Source organism: Phaethon lepturus, unplaced genomic scaffold (genome assembly GCF_000687285.1).
Source record: "Phaethon lepturus isolate BGI_N335 unplaced genomic scaffold, ASM68728v1 scaffold44934, whole genome shotgun sequence".
NCBI lineage: Eukaryota > Metazoa > Chordata > Aves > Phaethontiformes > Phaethontidae > Phaethon > Phaethon lepturus.
In genome coordinates, this window is record NW_010536382.1 from 1 (window position 1) to 14,458 (window position 14,458).

A 14,458-nucleotide genomic window follows, 5' to 3' on the forward strand; every position below is an offset into this window, starting at 1 on the left:
CTCTCTAAGGCTTTTCCCCCGAAATTAAGTGTCAGTACATGAGGCGTGGCCGAAAACCGGTATTTTCGTTTTCCTTAAAGGCCGCGTCACCCAGAGGTCGTTCTCTTTGGGCTACTGGGACGTGGGCACCTGGTGGGGGGCTCCGTCGTTCCTGTGGCTGCTTTCGGCGTTTAAGCCCCCGAGGTTTTTTTAAGATGGAGCGGAGACCCAGCTGCCTTCTTGGATGTTTGGGTGACGGCCTGTCCTGCCGCTCCCCGGAGGAGTTCAGTAGCTGTCGTTACTGGTAGCTTTTCCTTGGAGACTTGCTGGGTTTTGTTGCTCAACCCAGAGAAAAAGGGACAGTGAAGTAAAAAAAAATAAATAATGTTGTTCCCCTTGAATTGTCTTGTTCTGCCAAACTGGACGAGCAGTTCTGGTACACTTTGCATCGCGGAGTTAAACAGACTTTGGATTAGAGAGTACCGTCATCTCTTAACTGGGTCTTCTCTTTCTTTTTTTCATTTTTTGCTCCTGCTGTACCTCCAGACATGGATGAAGAAGGCAACAGCACCAGCCTTGAGGTACAATATGCTTTGCTATTATTTTTGGGCATGTTTGTTTCCTTGTTTGTGTTTCCAGAAGCTGAAGGCCACTGTACCTTATATGATAACATTTGGGTAATGTCCTCAGTTGCGGTGTTTTTACTTTGAAAGATCCTTTCCTGGTAAGAGTTTTGTCCTTCCAAAAATTTCAAGATTGGTCCCATTTTTTGTGTGTGTGTGTTTTTATTTTTTTTTATTTTTTTTTCCTGCAAACCATTCACTTAGCTTCATATTCTAAGCTGTTAGCAGAATGATACAAGTTAAGTACCTTTTGCTTCAGCAGTACCTTCTAGCCTAAAAATGGAAGAATTGCAGAATTCGCTAGCAGCTAGCTCTTCTTGTATTTGTTCTTAATCATGAACAAGAAATTCATAGTCCAACAAGGCATGTGGTGCTTTTCATAGTACTGAAAGACAAGGCCTGTGATAAGAAATAGGTATTTTCGGAGCTAAAAAAACCCATACAAACTACACATATGCAGTTAGTGTTTTGTGAAAATCCAGTATCTGTAGTGGAAAAATGGGCATGTGGACCTGTGCACTTACGAGCTACAAGGAAGTCTGATGTTTTGGGCAATCCTAATTTTAAGGCCTCGCTTTTGGTGCTAATAAGTGTTTTCCACCCCTCCCTAAACAGGGTATGCCTCACTGTTTGCTTTTGATTGCAATGTGAAGTTATTGAACTCTCAGCAGAGCCGCTTGTTCTGTGCTTGATACTCTGAGTGTGAGCATTACTTACATAGCTGTATATTTTTGTTAATCACTTTTCATTCCCATTTTCTTAATGAAATTTCAACATCATTGGAAAAAGCAGACAAATGCTATTTATGCTGATACGTACTCTTAGCGTATCATTGCTCCATTTTCTAACGAAGTGAGGGTCTTTTCAGGGTTGTTCCATATGAGTTTTGCATTCGAGAATTGTTTGAGGCTGTGTAAGGCATGTGTGAAGTCCTTGAATTTCAGTGCTGGCTGTTGCCCTCCTAAGAGGTCCTACAGGCTTGGGCTGATGGGAGGGCCCTACAGAACTGATGACTTAACCGTGACCTCATACCTCTCTCAGATGCTGTGATGTCACAATAACTGCTTGGGTGTCTCAAGCGTCTGTAGGGTTGCAACCTGTCTGCTTGCTTTCTCTGCTTTCCCGGAAGGATTGTCAGTGCTTGAAGAGATGCCCCACTGCGTATGTGTGGGGAATATCATGTTTTCACCAGTGTTTGTGAGAAACCTTGCAAAAACCTCTCAGTTTTTCTTGGAGGTCGGAATTTCTTCTTTCCCTCATTGTTTTTCTGTGTTGAGGCATGAGGGCTCAGTCTGTGCATGTGTATGTTTTATTCTTTTGCTCGTGAATTTGTTTCTTCCCCTTGTGTAGCAGCAATGTGACTGTCAGTTGGCAACTACTATTTTTGATGTTATTTGAGATCATACAGGCATGGATAGTAGCAGAACTGTGCATGTCCCCGACACTGTCAAGGGGAAATAAAATTAAGTGACGACAATAGACTTATACCAAGAACTCGCTGTATTTTGCCAGAATGTTTTGTATGTATTGCAAAGAAATTTTCAACTTTTTTTTTTTCAAATTCTTGTGACCTTCCGCTATGATCCCACTAATAATAGTTTGATAATAACAACAATAGAGTTAGTTCGACTAATGTTGGGAGGATAAATTGTGGATATGCTGTGTTAAAGCAACCTAAGACGACAAACTGAAGACAGCGATCCGTTTGAATTGACTGTTCAGGCAGGAGTTTGGTTTTTGCTGTTAGAACTGGAATGAATTCCATGAGAGAGACTAGTTTGGCAACTCTTGGCGTGCACTTCGTGTTTCTGTTGGTGGCAAAGCTAAATTAAGAGGTCATCCAGATCTGGAACTGAGGGTGAAAACTGGGACCAGAACTGCGTGTAGTACTTAAGATTCAAGTACTTGTAATGTTTAAGACATACAGAGGGACATATGTGTCCTTGTACTTGGTTTGTTTCCTACTTGTTGCTAACATGTGGGTTGCCTCTTTCCCCCTTGTTCTGGTAAGTTTTGAGCTGGCATTTGTGAGACTATTGTAACTGCCACATTTTTTTCCTGAATAACAATAGTCGGCCCAGGTCCCAGGGCTCTCTACCTGAGGTTGGAGTTTTTTCCCACGTGCATAATTTTCTTTTTGTAGTGAATTTAATCTGCTGTTTTATGACTTATTTTCTCAGTCTCATAAAGTCCTTTATGTTCAGTTCTCATCTTTGTTGCTCAGAATAACATAGAATCATCAAAAAAAGTTTATTTTTTTCAAACCTCACTGTTTGACCCTGTTTTAGGGCTATTTAGGAACGTGTTGAACTGACACCAATGTAGAACTCCGCTAAGGACCCCTCTCCACTGGGCGTCTTGTGTTTGCAAAGTGGGCCATAGTTGAAAGAAAGATGCTGGAAAATACAGCCAAGTTGTATGTGCCAGACCAGGCACTGGGGTGTTTTTATGGAGGCTTTTTACCAGTTGTGGGAAACTAACTTCACCTTCCTTTTGGTGCTAGGCTGTGTTACCAGCAGGTGGAACACGAATTCTTCAGTTTGTAGAAGACAGGATACAGACTACTATGGTAACGTATAGCTTTAATCAGCTGGACAAAAGATTGTGTATGTGTGAGTAGCGTGTAACTTCTCGTAAGTTCTAGGAACTGTACTAAGCCACAAAGTCTTAGTGTTTGTTTCCTCGCTGTTGCTGTGCATGAGGCAGGAAGTAATTCCTGTTATTTCATCCCATGTACATTGAGTTGATCAGGTCACAGATCTCTGGGGAGAAAAATGCTGAATATTTTGCATGTGAGCTTATGTGTGAGATACTGATGTAGTTTAAACTTACTGCATGTGTGATGTTTTAATTAAAAATTAAGTATTTATAAATGTGCTTGACTTTGAGACATCTTACTGAGCTAAGTGTTCTTCAGTCCTCCAAAAAATACCTAATCATTTTGAACTTTAGAAGTTACTAAGTTCTCTCCCTGCTGAATTCCTCTTACAGCTGACTGGAATTGCAATTGGAGCTGCAGTCGCATTACTACTTATAGCAATTGTTGTGTTTGTCGTTTACAGAAGAGTGAAACAATCAAGTAAGTACTCAATAAACATGTATGTTTTAAAAGCAGTTTTCTCAGCTATCTTCAGTATTTTTGTAATAATATGTGGTGGATTCTGTGCCGATTTGTAATAATTACTTGCTGTGAAGGTAGTGGTTCTTGTAGGAAAACAGCTGTAAAATTAAAGGATGAAGAACTTGTGTTAATTCACTTACCAAGGCCTGAACACAGGATTCATAACTGTCACCTGCAGGACGCTTGAGGTTTTTCTTTCTTTAGTATATGATAGCCTTATTATCAGTTGGCATGCAAATAATTTCAACCCTGTTGCGATTTCACTGCTCTAGTAATGAGAAACAGGTGAATTAGAGGTTCCTCTGTGAGATTTAAATTACCTGATTCTTGTGTCATGTTTAGAAAGCCTTTTTATCTCCTCCAGTGGTTAGGTAGAGCCTCAAGCCAGATCTTCCCTAGTCTGGTTTGGCTAACCAGAGTTGGATCATGAGGTGTTTTGTGTTGGTTTAAATTCCAAACGCTGGCGACAAGAGCTTGCTGCTTAGTACACAGGAGCCACAGCTGTTGCAGAGATAGCAACATTGACAACCTGTGCTCAGTGTTCTTTCCCTCTGCTTAGGGCTGCAGACAGTTTCTGATGTGATCCTTCTCTGTTTCAGAACAACTTCAGCCTCATGTGCCTCAGTACAGATTTCGCAAGCGCGACAAAGTGATGTTCTATGGGAGGAAGATCATGAGAAAGGTAAGCGCATCTGGCATGGTGGGAGAGAAGTAAAGGTTAAAATCCTGTTTGGAAGGTGGTGTAAGCTTTGCAGTACTTTACTTGCTTAGCCTGGCCCAGGGCCTTCAATCTATAAAATTGCACTGGAATTTTTGGGATGTTTCAGAACTCCTGGAATTCTGCCTGAATTGCTGATGGAACAGCAGTAGCTTCTCTTTCTGGCCATACCTTACCTCTTTCAAGAATATTTGCAGATGCTGAGGGTAGTGATAACTCAGTGAATATCTAACTCAGTTCTGGAGTCAATGATTGTTTAAATATCTCTCTCTCTCAGTATTTACGGTTATAGTCAAGATATTCAGTGTCTGTGTTCAGGACTGTCCCTTTCAGGTAATGACTTCCAGTACTGCCATTATATTCAAAGCTGACATCTTCTTTCCCGTGTGAGTCTATTTGTGGAGCAGATCCTCGAATTACCTTTCTGCAGTCTACCTGTGAAGAGCACCAAGCACTTCAGCAATATGAGCCCTTGTTTTCTTGTACTGATTTGCAAGTGGGACTTGTCAAACTGGCTCATTAGAGACTGTTCAAGAGGGATTTATCCCAAGATCCACCTCTTTGCCTTGGATTTCCACAAGGAATACCCCCTGTGCCCTCAGGTTATTGTCCTGGTCTTGTTCCTGTCCTATTCTGAAAGGTCTCAAGAATTTTCCATCAGTCAGGAATCTGTTTCTGCATCAGTTGGTTAAATCCTTCAAGGCTGTGGCTGCCTCTTTGGTATTTACTTCATTTTTTTGTTTGTTTTTTACTTTTATCTTTGCAAGTGGCTTTTCTTGGGAAATTGCAACAAGAAGGCTTGAGGAAATCTGCAGACAGACATTTCCTTTAGAGGATTAGGTTAATCTTAGTAGGCATGCTAGGTGATCACCACTGAGTCCCTGGATTTCATTTAACTAGGAGACTAATCTTCCTGTCTTTCTCCTCAAAATACGTGCTTCCCTTGAAGCTACTTAGTGTGTATGGAATGTGAGATTAGTTTTTTTTTCTGACTGACAGTACCACTGTGGTCACAAGAACTCACCTTTTCAGAGGTGTCATGAGTGGCTATGTCGGTGCAGGGATTTTGCATGTGGTTTTGTTAGAAACTTGTGCAGTAGGTCCTGGAGATTGAAGTGACTGACTTACTCAAGACTTCCTGTACCAAAATCTGTGTAGCAACTTCTTGGAGCTCTGTGTGCAGTTTTAGTGTATATGATGCTGTTGATAAAGCCTGACTCTGGAAAACTGCCTCTTACTCCGACCTCTTTTCAGAGGAGCAAATGGTTATTACTTGCTTGTAACTGTAGATACAAAGGGTGGGTGAAGGAAAAGGCTACTGAGTTCTGAGCAAGTGCTCCCTGCCCGCTGTCTGTAGTCAGAGCCAGGGTGTGGGTCCGGTGGACTCTCCAGCCCAGGGGAGCTGCGAGGCAGGATTGGGACTGGCCCCTTGTCAGGATCGGAACACCCTCCGTGGGGTGTCCCAGCTGCTCCCTGTGGGATAGCCTGCTCGAGTCCAGGTGTGCACTTGCATTGCCAGGGCGCTTAAAAATAACATCTGTCAAGTAAGTTAAGGTACAGGTAGGTAACCGTGCTTTGTTAGTCACTGCTTGTGGAGGAACTCTTCTTGTGAACTGCAGCCTTCTGCCTCAAATGCTGCTAAACTTCGTTGAGGTGAACTCAAATACTTGGACTTAATAATTAGACACTATGCTGTTTCTAATATTTAGTTCTGGGGTATGGTTCGTTGTGGAGAGAGGAGGTTTCTCCCTGAACCTTGCTTTTGCATTGCGGATCAGGCTTCATGTGGAACTTGGTCAAAAAAGCCCTCAGTGAAAAGAAATTGTATTTGTTGCCAGCGACTTTTTAATTTTAATATTCTTTTAACGCAGTTGTTTGTATGTAACTCACAGAAGTGAAGAAGGCTTAGCATTCCATGTGGTAAAATAACTTCAGGTATTTTTTGGTTTGGGGTTTTAGACCTTGCTTTTTGCCTTTATTCCTGAACAAGACATAGAATATTACAAACGAACTGCTGTTGATTGTATTTCATATATTTTTGATAAAATACCCAGATTTTACTTTCTTTAAAAAAAAAAAGTTGTTTTCCAAACTAGTTAAAGATTTTTTTTTTTTTGTGAGAGAAACCTTTTCCTGGGTTTAAACTCCTTGAGAAACAAGTGGAGGACTAGTAATATTTTGAAAGTAACTAATGAGATTTTTTCTTGGTCTTGCAGTTGCTGCATTTCTCCAGGAGGTGGCACTTAGTAACCGTTAAAAACAAGTAGAAACCTCGCTGCACCTCTGTGTTGCTGTTTGTCACCAGCTCAGAAATGAAGCAGGCCCTAGTTTGTCAGCACCACAGACTGCCATAGGAGTACTGGAGCGTTAAATGTTACTTCTCTGCCTGATGTTGAGCATTCCTGAGTGACAACTGCATAGCGAAGGGTTCCCCCCCCCGCCCTACCATCCACTACCATTGTAGTAGTTGGTTATTAAAATCAAAAAATACTCCACTTGCTTTCTAGAAAGAAAGTGATCCTGGAGTAGACGGTGTTCCAGTCCTCCAAGGTCTTGTATGAGTGCTTCACTCTGCTCCTATTCTAATGGCTTGCTAAGATAAGTTGGAGCATTTGCAGGGTTGGAACTAGTGGGTTGGGATTTTTTTGTTTGTTTGGTTTGGTTTTTAGTAAATGCTTTTGTTTTCATGATTTCCTCCTAGGTTACAACTCTTCCAAACTCTCTGGTTGGGAACGCTGTGCCTCGCCAAAGGATGCGGAAGCGGGCAAAAGTTTTATCTTTGGCTAAAAGGTACTTGAGTTTTTGGGAAGGGGAAAATTCATGCCATGGAGGCCGGTTTTGTGGTTTGGTTGGGGTTGTTTTTGGTTTGTGGTGTGGAACCTATCCCTAGTTTAGCGCTTTTCCATAGCTGCTGTTTTGTCGCAGACCTGTCAGCTGTGCATTGGCCCTGCATTTTGCTGGGAAGTTTGCTGAAATGGAGTGGTTTATGTACACAGCACTGTCTCTGGTTTTGCTGAAGACAGGCAGGAAAGGAGCAGTTGGAGGGTGGAATGTTACTGTTTTATCTACTTGATGGTATGTAACTTGGCATGGTGTGTGTTCAGTATTGCAGTCAACCTGTGGTGTCATGATACAGCCCATACTTAAGACAAATGAGGACACTTCCTGAACTTTCTGACTTGTCTTTTTCTTTGTAGGATTCTGCGTATTAAGAAGGAGTGTCCAACTCTACAGCCAAAAGAACCACCTCCCTCTTTGCTAGAGGCAGATCTGACTGAATTTGATGTAAAGAATTCCCATTTGCCATCGGAAGTCCTATACATGCTTAAAAATGTTAGGTAATGTTAAATGGAACGATAGATTTGGATTTTGTTTTTGACAGATGTTTGAGTGATCTAAATATTTGGCAGTTCATGTCAAATCTTAAATTTTATCACTGGATGGTCAGAATCTTTCAAGCAGTTGACTGAAAGCTCATCTGAGCATGAGGAGAGAATAGATGACTTCTAATTTTCTAGAAACATTAAGAAAATAGTTGATTGTGTTTAAAAAAAGGAAAAAAGAAAAAAAGACACAGATTAGTGACCTAAATTTGGGGATGATAGTAAAGCTTTTCTAACATGAACAGATTTCTACATTTTTAAACTTCCCTTTAGACTGTATCAGACAATTTTTTTGGTACAAAAAGGCATCATAATTGGTAAATGTTAATTGGATACTATATCTACAACTCTGTAAACTGCAGAATCTTTTATTTTTCTGGCTGAAAAGGTTGCAAACAGGATCAAAGTCAACTTAATCCCCACAGCTCTTCAGCAGGTTGAGAGGAAAGGATGGTCTTTGTGCCTGTTCAGTCAAGTGTTTATATTGCTGACACAGCAGAGAGGATGAGATCTTCAGACCTGTAATTTTGGTTTTGTTTGTGTATGTTCATTTTTCTTCCAATTATGCTACAACTTAGTCCTGAAAGTCATACATACTGTAATAAAACTGCTATTTAAGTAATCTAAACTTTCTGCTGTGGAATTATGATCTCCTATGACTCATCGATGTTGCAGTCAAATTTGATAGATTGATCCTGTTAAATGTGAGCTAATGGAGGGCCCTTCTGGTGTTGTGCACAGAATGGGCACTTTTTTCTGTCTGCCTGGTAGTAACTGACTAGTTTCAGTATTGCAGGAGTCCAGCTGCGTGCTACCTGCAGGAGATGGAATATTCCAAACTTAAAATATGTGCAAATGACAGGAATTTTTCCCTTTGTTTTCGATATTTCTCATGTGTTCTGATTACGTGGACAGGGTAGCTGTATGAAAAGGGGAGGTTCCATAGGGTAACTTTTCTCATGCAGTGTGTGAATCTTGCAGGCTTTTATATTTCTTCCCCTTCAAAAGCCATGCTGGTGTTTGCTTGAGAAAGACTGGATCTACTTCCTTCTGAGCCTGCTGGCATTGCTCGGAGAGCTACTCAAAAAGGATCTCCAGTATTTACAGTAGTTCTGTGCCTTCTGCCGTGTTGTTGAGCTGCTGTGCAAGAACTGCCTCTGGGGTTCCTGTGGTATTCATGCCTGGGGGCTTTGCTAATTTAGGAAGGATTTTGCAAAGACAGTGACGGTTTTAGGTTTCCCTTTGCAGAAAAGGAAAAAAGGCTAATATCTCATTTTCTTTCCTGCAGGGTTCTTGGCCACTTTGAGAAACCTCTTTTCCTGGAACTGTGCAAGCACATGTTTTTTGTGCAATTGCATGAAGGTGAATACATCTTTCGTCCTGGGCAGCTGGATAACAGCATCTACGTTGTGCAGGATGGCAAGCTGGAAGTTTGCATTCAAGAAAGTGTAAGAATAAACTGATCCATGGTTTTTGAGATCAATCTGTTGGCATAGCATATGGTTTGGCATACATCATTAAGTATTGATTAAGCTCAGACATCTGAATCGTAGTGATTCAGAAGGGATTACTTCCAACCCTTCAGTGCCATGATATTTATAAAGATCAAGGTTTTGAGCTGTCATCCCCCATGTCTTAGATGAGAGAGTGAAACACAATGCTGATCAGGCATTCTGAAATGTTCTCACATACTCTAGTTGCATAGTTATCCAGGGAGGACAGGGTGGAAGACTGGCTTTGCATAGTGTTGGAAACATTCTCCTTTTGGATAGTAGTTATATAAAATAGGTGTACAGATCAGGAGAGATCAAGTACACTTCACTCCATAATATTCTTGCATGGTAGTTAGCGGGTTTGCCTGTGGGGTGGAAGATTCAGATTCACTTTTGGGGAGACGGGGAAAAGAAATGATGGCTTGTTTTACGGGCAAGTCTTAAAATGTTGAGTGCTAGCCTTTGTGATCCCTTCTGCGATTTAGATTTTACTTTGGTTTTCCCTTCTTCCTGACTGAACTTTGAGTTTAACTTTAACATCTGAACAGTTTTCTGAAGTCTAAAAATGCAGGGGCTTTGTGTTTGTAAATTAACCCAAATTTGCTGATTTCTGTATATTTTTGCATTTTGCTGTTCCTTGTTTTGTACTACTTCTTGACCTGTAATCCCTTGATAAAGGGAGCTAATTCTGTCTGTGAGTGAAGGAAGCTTTTTTTTTTTATCAGTTGCTACATAGCAAAGCTTAAGCAGGTCATATCTCCCCCTAGACAAAACTAGCTTAGTGTCTTTTAATTTATCACTTTTAGAATGGTGGTTTAAAACTTTGGTGGTTTGAATTAGCACATTTCCATCAGAGCAGAGAGAAAACAAATATCCAGGTTATAGTGGGGGACCATTTCTTTCAGGGCTTCTCAGAGCACTGGGAGAGTGAGAGCAAGTTAAGCTTTCTGAAATGCTCCATATATGCCAAATATGCAGCTGTGAGCCTGCAGTAATCTTCTCTCCTACACCTGCAGGATGGAACAGAAGTGGTGGTTAAGGAGGTGCTGGCGGGAGACAGCGTCCATAGCCTTCTCAGCATTCTTGATGTTATCACGGTAAGTTCTTGAACGTGTGGGTTTTCTGCAGTGCTGCTTTGTCGCAGAGCCTGTCGGGGGAAGTAGACATTGAATATTGCTATGAAACAATCGGAATGGAAAACATTTCTTTGACCAATTCTTTTCCTCCTCCCAGGCTGTCACAGCTGTAAGCTTAGCTCTGTAAGTTGGTTATGAAATGTGTATGCATGACACTCTAACACTGGCTATTTCTGAGAAGCAGTAGGATTTGAATTATTCTTTTATGGCTGAAAAAATTATTCTTTTATGGATTCACTCAAGGTCACAAAGCAGTCAGGAGAAGGACCAGGTGAGGGCCCAGAAGTCCAGGCTTTTACACTGTTTGGTTTGTTACTTACTGAATTTATTTTTATTCAGTCTAATGAAAATAAATCTGACAGTTGTTATTATTGTAATTATAGTGTGAAACCGGTTGATGGATTTAATTTTTTCCTAATATGTTAATGTTGCTGGTGACCATCTGAAGGTTGTGCTCTTTGGCAGGCGACAAGATGAGCTAAACGCTATTTATTGCACAAATTAGTGGTGTGGATTTTGTTTCAGTTGGAATTACAATGATGGTTTGGCTGAAATTGTCACAGTGCATCTACTTAGGAATACCTAAATTGAAGGTGGTGGATTCATCATCTTCGATAACACGCAAGCACCTGAAGTGCTAAATTGAAGGCTTTTAATAGTTGAGAGCATGAAGATAATCTAATCAGTAACTTGTTCATATTTGACCTTGTACCACGCTTCTCTGGTCCTTGGCTGTCTCCTTTCATTAAAAGGTACTGTTATTCCAAGTGTAAGTAGTTTTAATGACGCTGTAAGTGTTCTTTGCCACTTCTAGATGCAAGCATATGTCTGTATATTTATATTTATAGATAAAACTTCCATAAAAGTTATCGAAAGTGATAGGCAATTGTAACCTTGGTCATGCTTTCTTCTGAGAAAGTAATGGTAAATGAATAATCTGGACTGTATAACTCTAGTTCTTGCCATCAAATCCATATTAATAGCAGATTTAGAGTAACCTTTGCCCTTGTTACTTCCACCAGTAAATTTTCTTAATATTCTAAAGAGCAGAATCATTGTATAGGAACATGAATACTAGTCATGTTCTTTTCCTATATTATTTTTGAATAAATGAGAAGAAATCCTTCTTGTATAACAATGGTTTGTGGTTTTGTGTTATTTAGGGGTGGCTGCCTTTCATTTTGTGTTGTGTGTATTTGGGGTTCTCCTTTTGGTTCTGTGTTTTTTTTGTTTTTTTTTTTCAATTCTCATTCTATCATTTTTTTTTTCTCATTAGTTATAACCCAGTCAAATCAGAAAATGAAAACTATTGAAAATGTGTTGAAAAGGGTATCAGCATGCAGAAGAGTATATAAGCAAAAAGCTTGCAAACTTTTTGTCTGAAGTAACTTGTTCTCATTTATTTTTACAGCCATCTCTTTTCTGCCTTGTTTTCCAGCTTTGTGAACTGGTTATTTTATTTCTGGTTTTCCTCTTCCTTATGCTCCTTGCTGACTTTTAGGTATAAGAGTAGCATGAAAATGGTCAAGGAGAGAGAAAGTGGCATTGATAAAATAGAGGAAATTTCCCAGGGGCATTCCAAATGAGTGAATGAGTCTGCCGATACCATAACTTTAAGTGTTACTGTACCACCAAACATATGGATCTGACATGAAGAAATAAAGTATTCAGAGAGGATTTGAGTTGTCTAAGGTGAATTTGTGATTCCTTTGACTAATTTTGTCACACATGACGTCAGGCCAGTCCCCCACTTGGTTAAGAGATGTGCAAGAAAACTGAGGTTGCAGCAAGAAGTGGCAACCTCTTGTTGTTGGATCCAAAAGAAAGGTCATGCAAGAGGTACTTTCCTAACTCAATTTTCCAATTTTTTAAATTGAAAAGTCCCTTTAGATCTACTAAATACGAAGATACCAGCCATGACATAAGAGACTTGTTCTGTCTCTTATTCCTAGAGCAGATATATGCTTATTTCTCAAAACTTGAAGGAGAAATTGGAGGCTTTGAATCCAGGTAGATGCTAGCCCGTTCCTGGTATTTTGGAGCAGTTCTGTGTGGTAGTTCATCTGACTCTGAATTCATGCTGCCTCGGATATTAAGGAAATCTCTGAACTGAGCGTTGGTGATTTCCAGACGAGTGTTTCCAGAAGCTGTTGCTGAGTGCCCGCTCTACCCCTGCGTGCAGTCAGATCTCTTTCCTGAATGGTGAATTTTCATTCAGAGCTAAACGGGACAAATGGAGATGGCATTTGATACTGATTGCTGGAGCTTTGGGTTTTATTCTTCTTTTGTCCTCCATGTGGAGATGGTATTTGGAAAACTGTGAGCAGGTGGCATAGCTGCAATGAAAAAGAAGAGTCTGGGAGGAATATTGATCAAATGCAAGTGACTGGGGAGGGGGGGGTGGAATTAAAATCTGAGGGTTAAAAGAAGCTGAAAAAACACTGGGATAAAGGTGAGCCTGCAGGGCTCAAGTCTGTTTAAATGACGGTGGACAAGATAGATGAGGTTATAAAGCAGCAGTTGATTGCTGAAAGAACTTTGGGTTGCAGCAGTGTCGTCATGGCATGGCATATGCCAGATTTTTGGGTACAAAAAGGAGTTACCACTCCAAGAGGGAGAGGGTGAGGCACCTGTGTCTCTTGTAGCACATTTCTTAACCAAATTCATTTGGATTTGGCCATTGGCTGTCATCTGGATTCAACTACTACTTTAGCTGTGACATTTGTCACCTACAATATTTAATTACTCCACAGCTCTTGGAGTAAGACAGAAGTAAATCGTCATCCACGTTGAGAACAAAAAGTTCTCTGTTGAAAAACCCCTGGTTCGCTACTGATTATAACTTAACTGTTCCTTGTGACCTCAATGTGTGATTGTAAAATAATGTAATTTAAATGTGGTATTCTCCGTGTGTGGCTGATTACATTATATTTGAGAGAACTGACAATTATGGGAACATTTCTTCTTTGTCTTCCTCTGACAGCTTTTAGCATGTTCCAAACCAATTAGACATGGTGGTTGGCCCTTTCAAAAGCAGGCTGCTCTCATGCAGGGATTTAGAAAAGGAAAAATTATATGCTGAAAAACTGGAGGGATAGGCTGTTCTTTGGAGAAAAAGGCTGCTGCATCATTATCCTTTATTATCCTTAGGCTGGTTTTCTGTCAGCATTGGTCTATCCTCAAACAAGCACTGTTCAGAAAAACCACCAAACACTTTACTGGGTAGAATTAGACCATAGAAATGTGATGTACAGTGCTTATTTTGCCCTTTTGAATAACTATTATGGAACACCGTTAAACTTAATGCTTATCCTTTGTCCAGCAACTACAGATTTAATAGGTTTCTTTAGCTTATCGCTATATATTTGGTATAGAAATTTCTAGGAAATAACAGTTGATGGCAATTACAGCAATGTATGTATTTAAAAGCAGACTATATACATTTTCTTTTACATTTGAGTATAAGGAGAATTCTAAACTAATTCTTCATCTGAAGCCAGGCTTTAAACTGGGTGGTAAAAGAGGAATGTGGTATTTATTTTTGGTACAGCAGAAGGCACAGAAATGTAATTTGATAATTTCTTTACTTAATTAAAAGAAATTCAGGAAAACTGAGGATGCCTGGTAACTTTGCACTGTAGGTCAAAGAGATGTTTAAAATTTCAAATCCCTCAGGAACTCGAAAATCAAAGCTATTAATATCATCCCCAGATTTTATAAAAAGGTCAGCTGAAGTTGGTGTAATTAAGAAATTGGTTCCAATTAATTTAATTTAATTTTAGAATCTGCTTCATCGTGACTTCCAGAGCAGCAAGGCAGACAGAGCTGTAGCTTTATTTTCCAGAGTGGTTATAGTTTTACAGGATGTATCTTGTTTGGATTTGCTGAGTTCTTTAGGCAGAAATTCTTTTGCAGTGATTGTGTTTAATTGTCTGATGCTCTGGAAGACTTGCAAGTTTTCCTGTTTGTAATCAGCATTTAGCATCTGTGTGTTTAGTGTTTGGA

At 40.1% G+C, this 14,458-nt stretch overlaps 1 protein-coding gene across 1 annotated transcript in view; it reads left to right on the forward strand.

Annotated features, from left to right (window-relative positions):
• Positions 1 to 527: 527 nt before the first annotated feature.
• Positions 528 to 14,458, forward strand: part of LOC104616029 (patatin-like phospholipase domain-containing protein 7) — a 28,134-nt gene continuing 14,203 nt past the window's right edge. Inside the window, exons 1-8 of the mRNA XM_010286143.1 lie at positions 528 to 560; positions 3,106 to 3,171; positions 3,594 to 3,681; positions 4,323 to 4,405; positions 7,143 to 7,231; positions 7,639 to 7,779; positions 9,113 to 9,272; positions 10,334 to 10,414. Coding sequence (XP_010284445.1) covers positions 528 to 560; positions 3,106 to 3,171; positions 3,594 to 3,681; positions 4,323 to 4,405; positions 7,143 to 7,231; positions 7,639 to 7,779; positions 9,113 to 9,272; positions 10,334 to 10,414 — 741 coding nt within the window. The remainder of the gene's footprint in view (positions 561 to 3,105; positions 3,172 to 3,593; positions 3,682 to 4,322; positions 4,406 to 7,142; positions 7,232 to 7,638; positions 7,780 to 9,112; positions 9,273 to 10,333; positions 10,415 to 14,458) is intronic.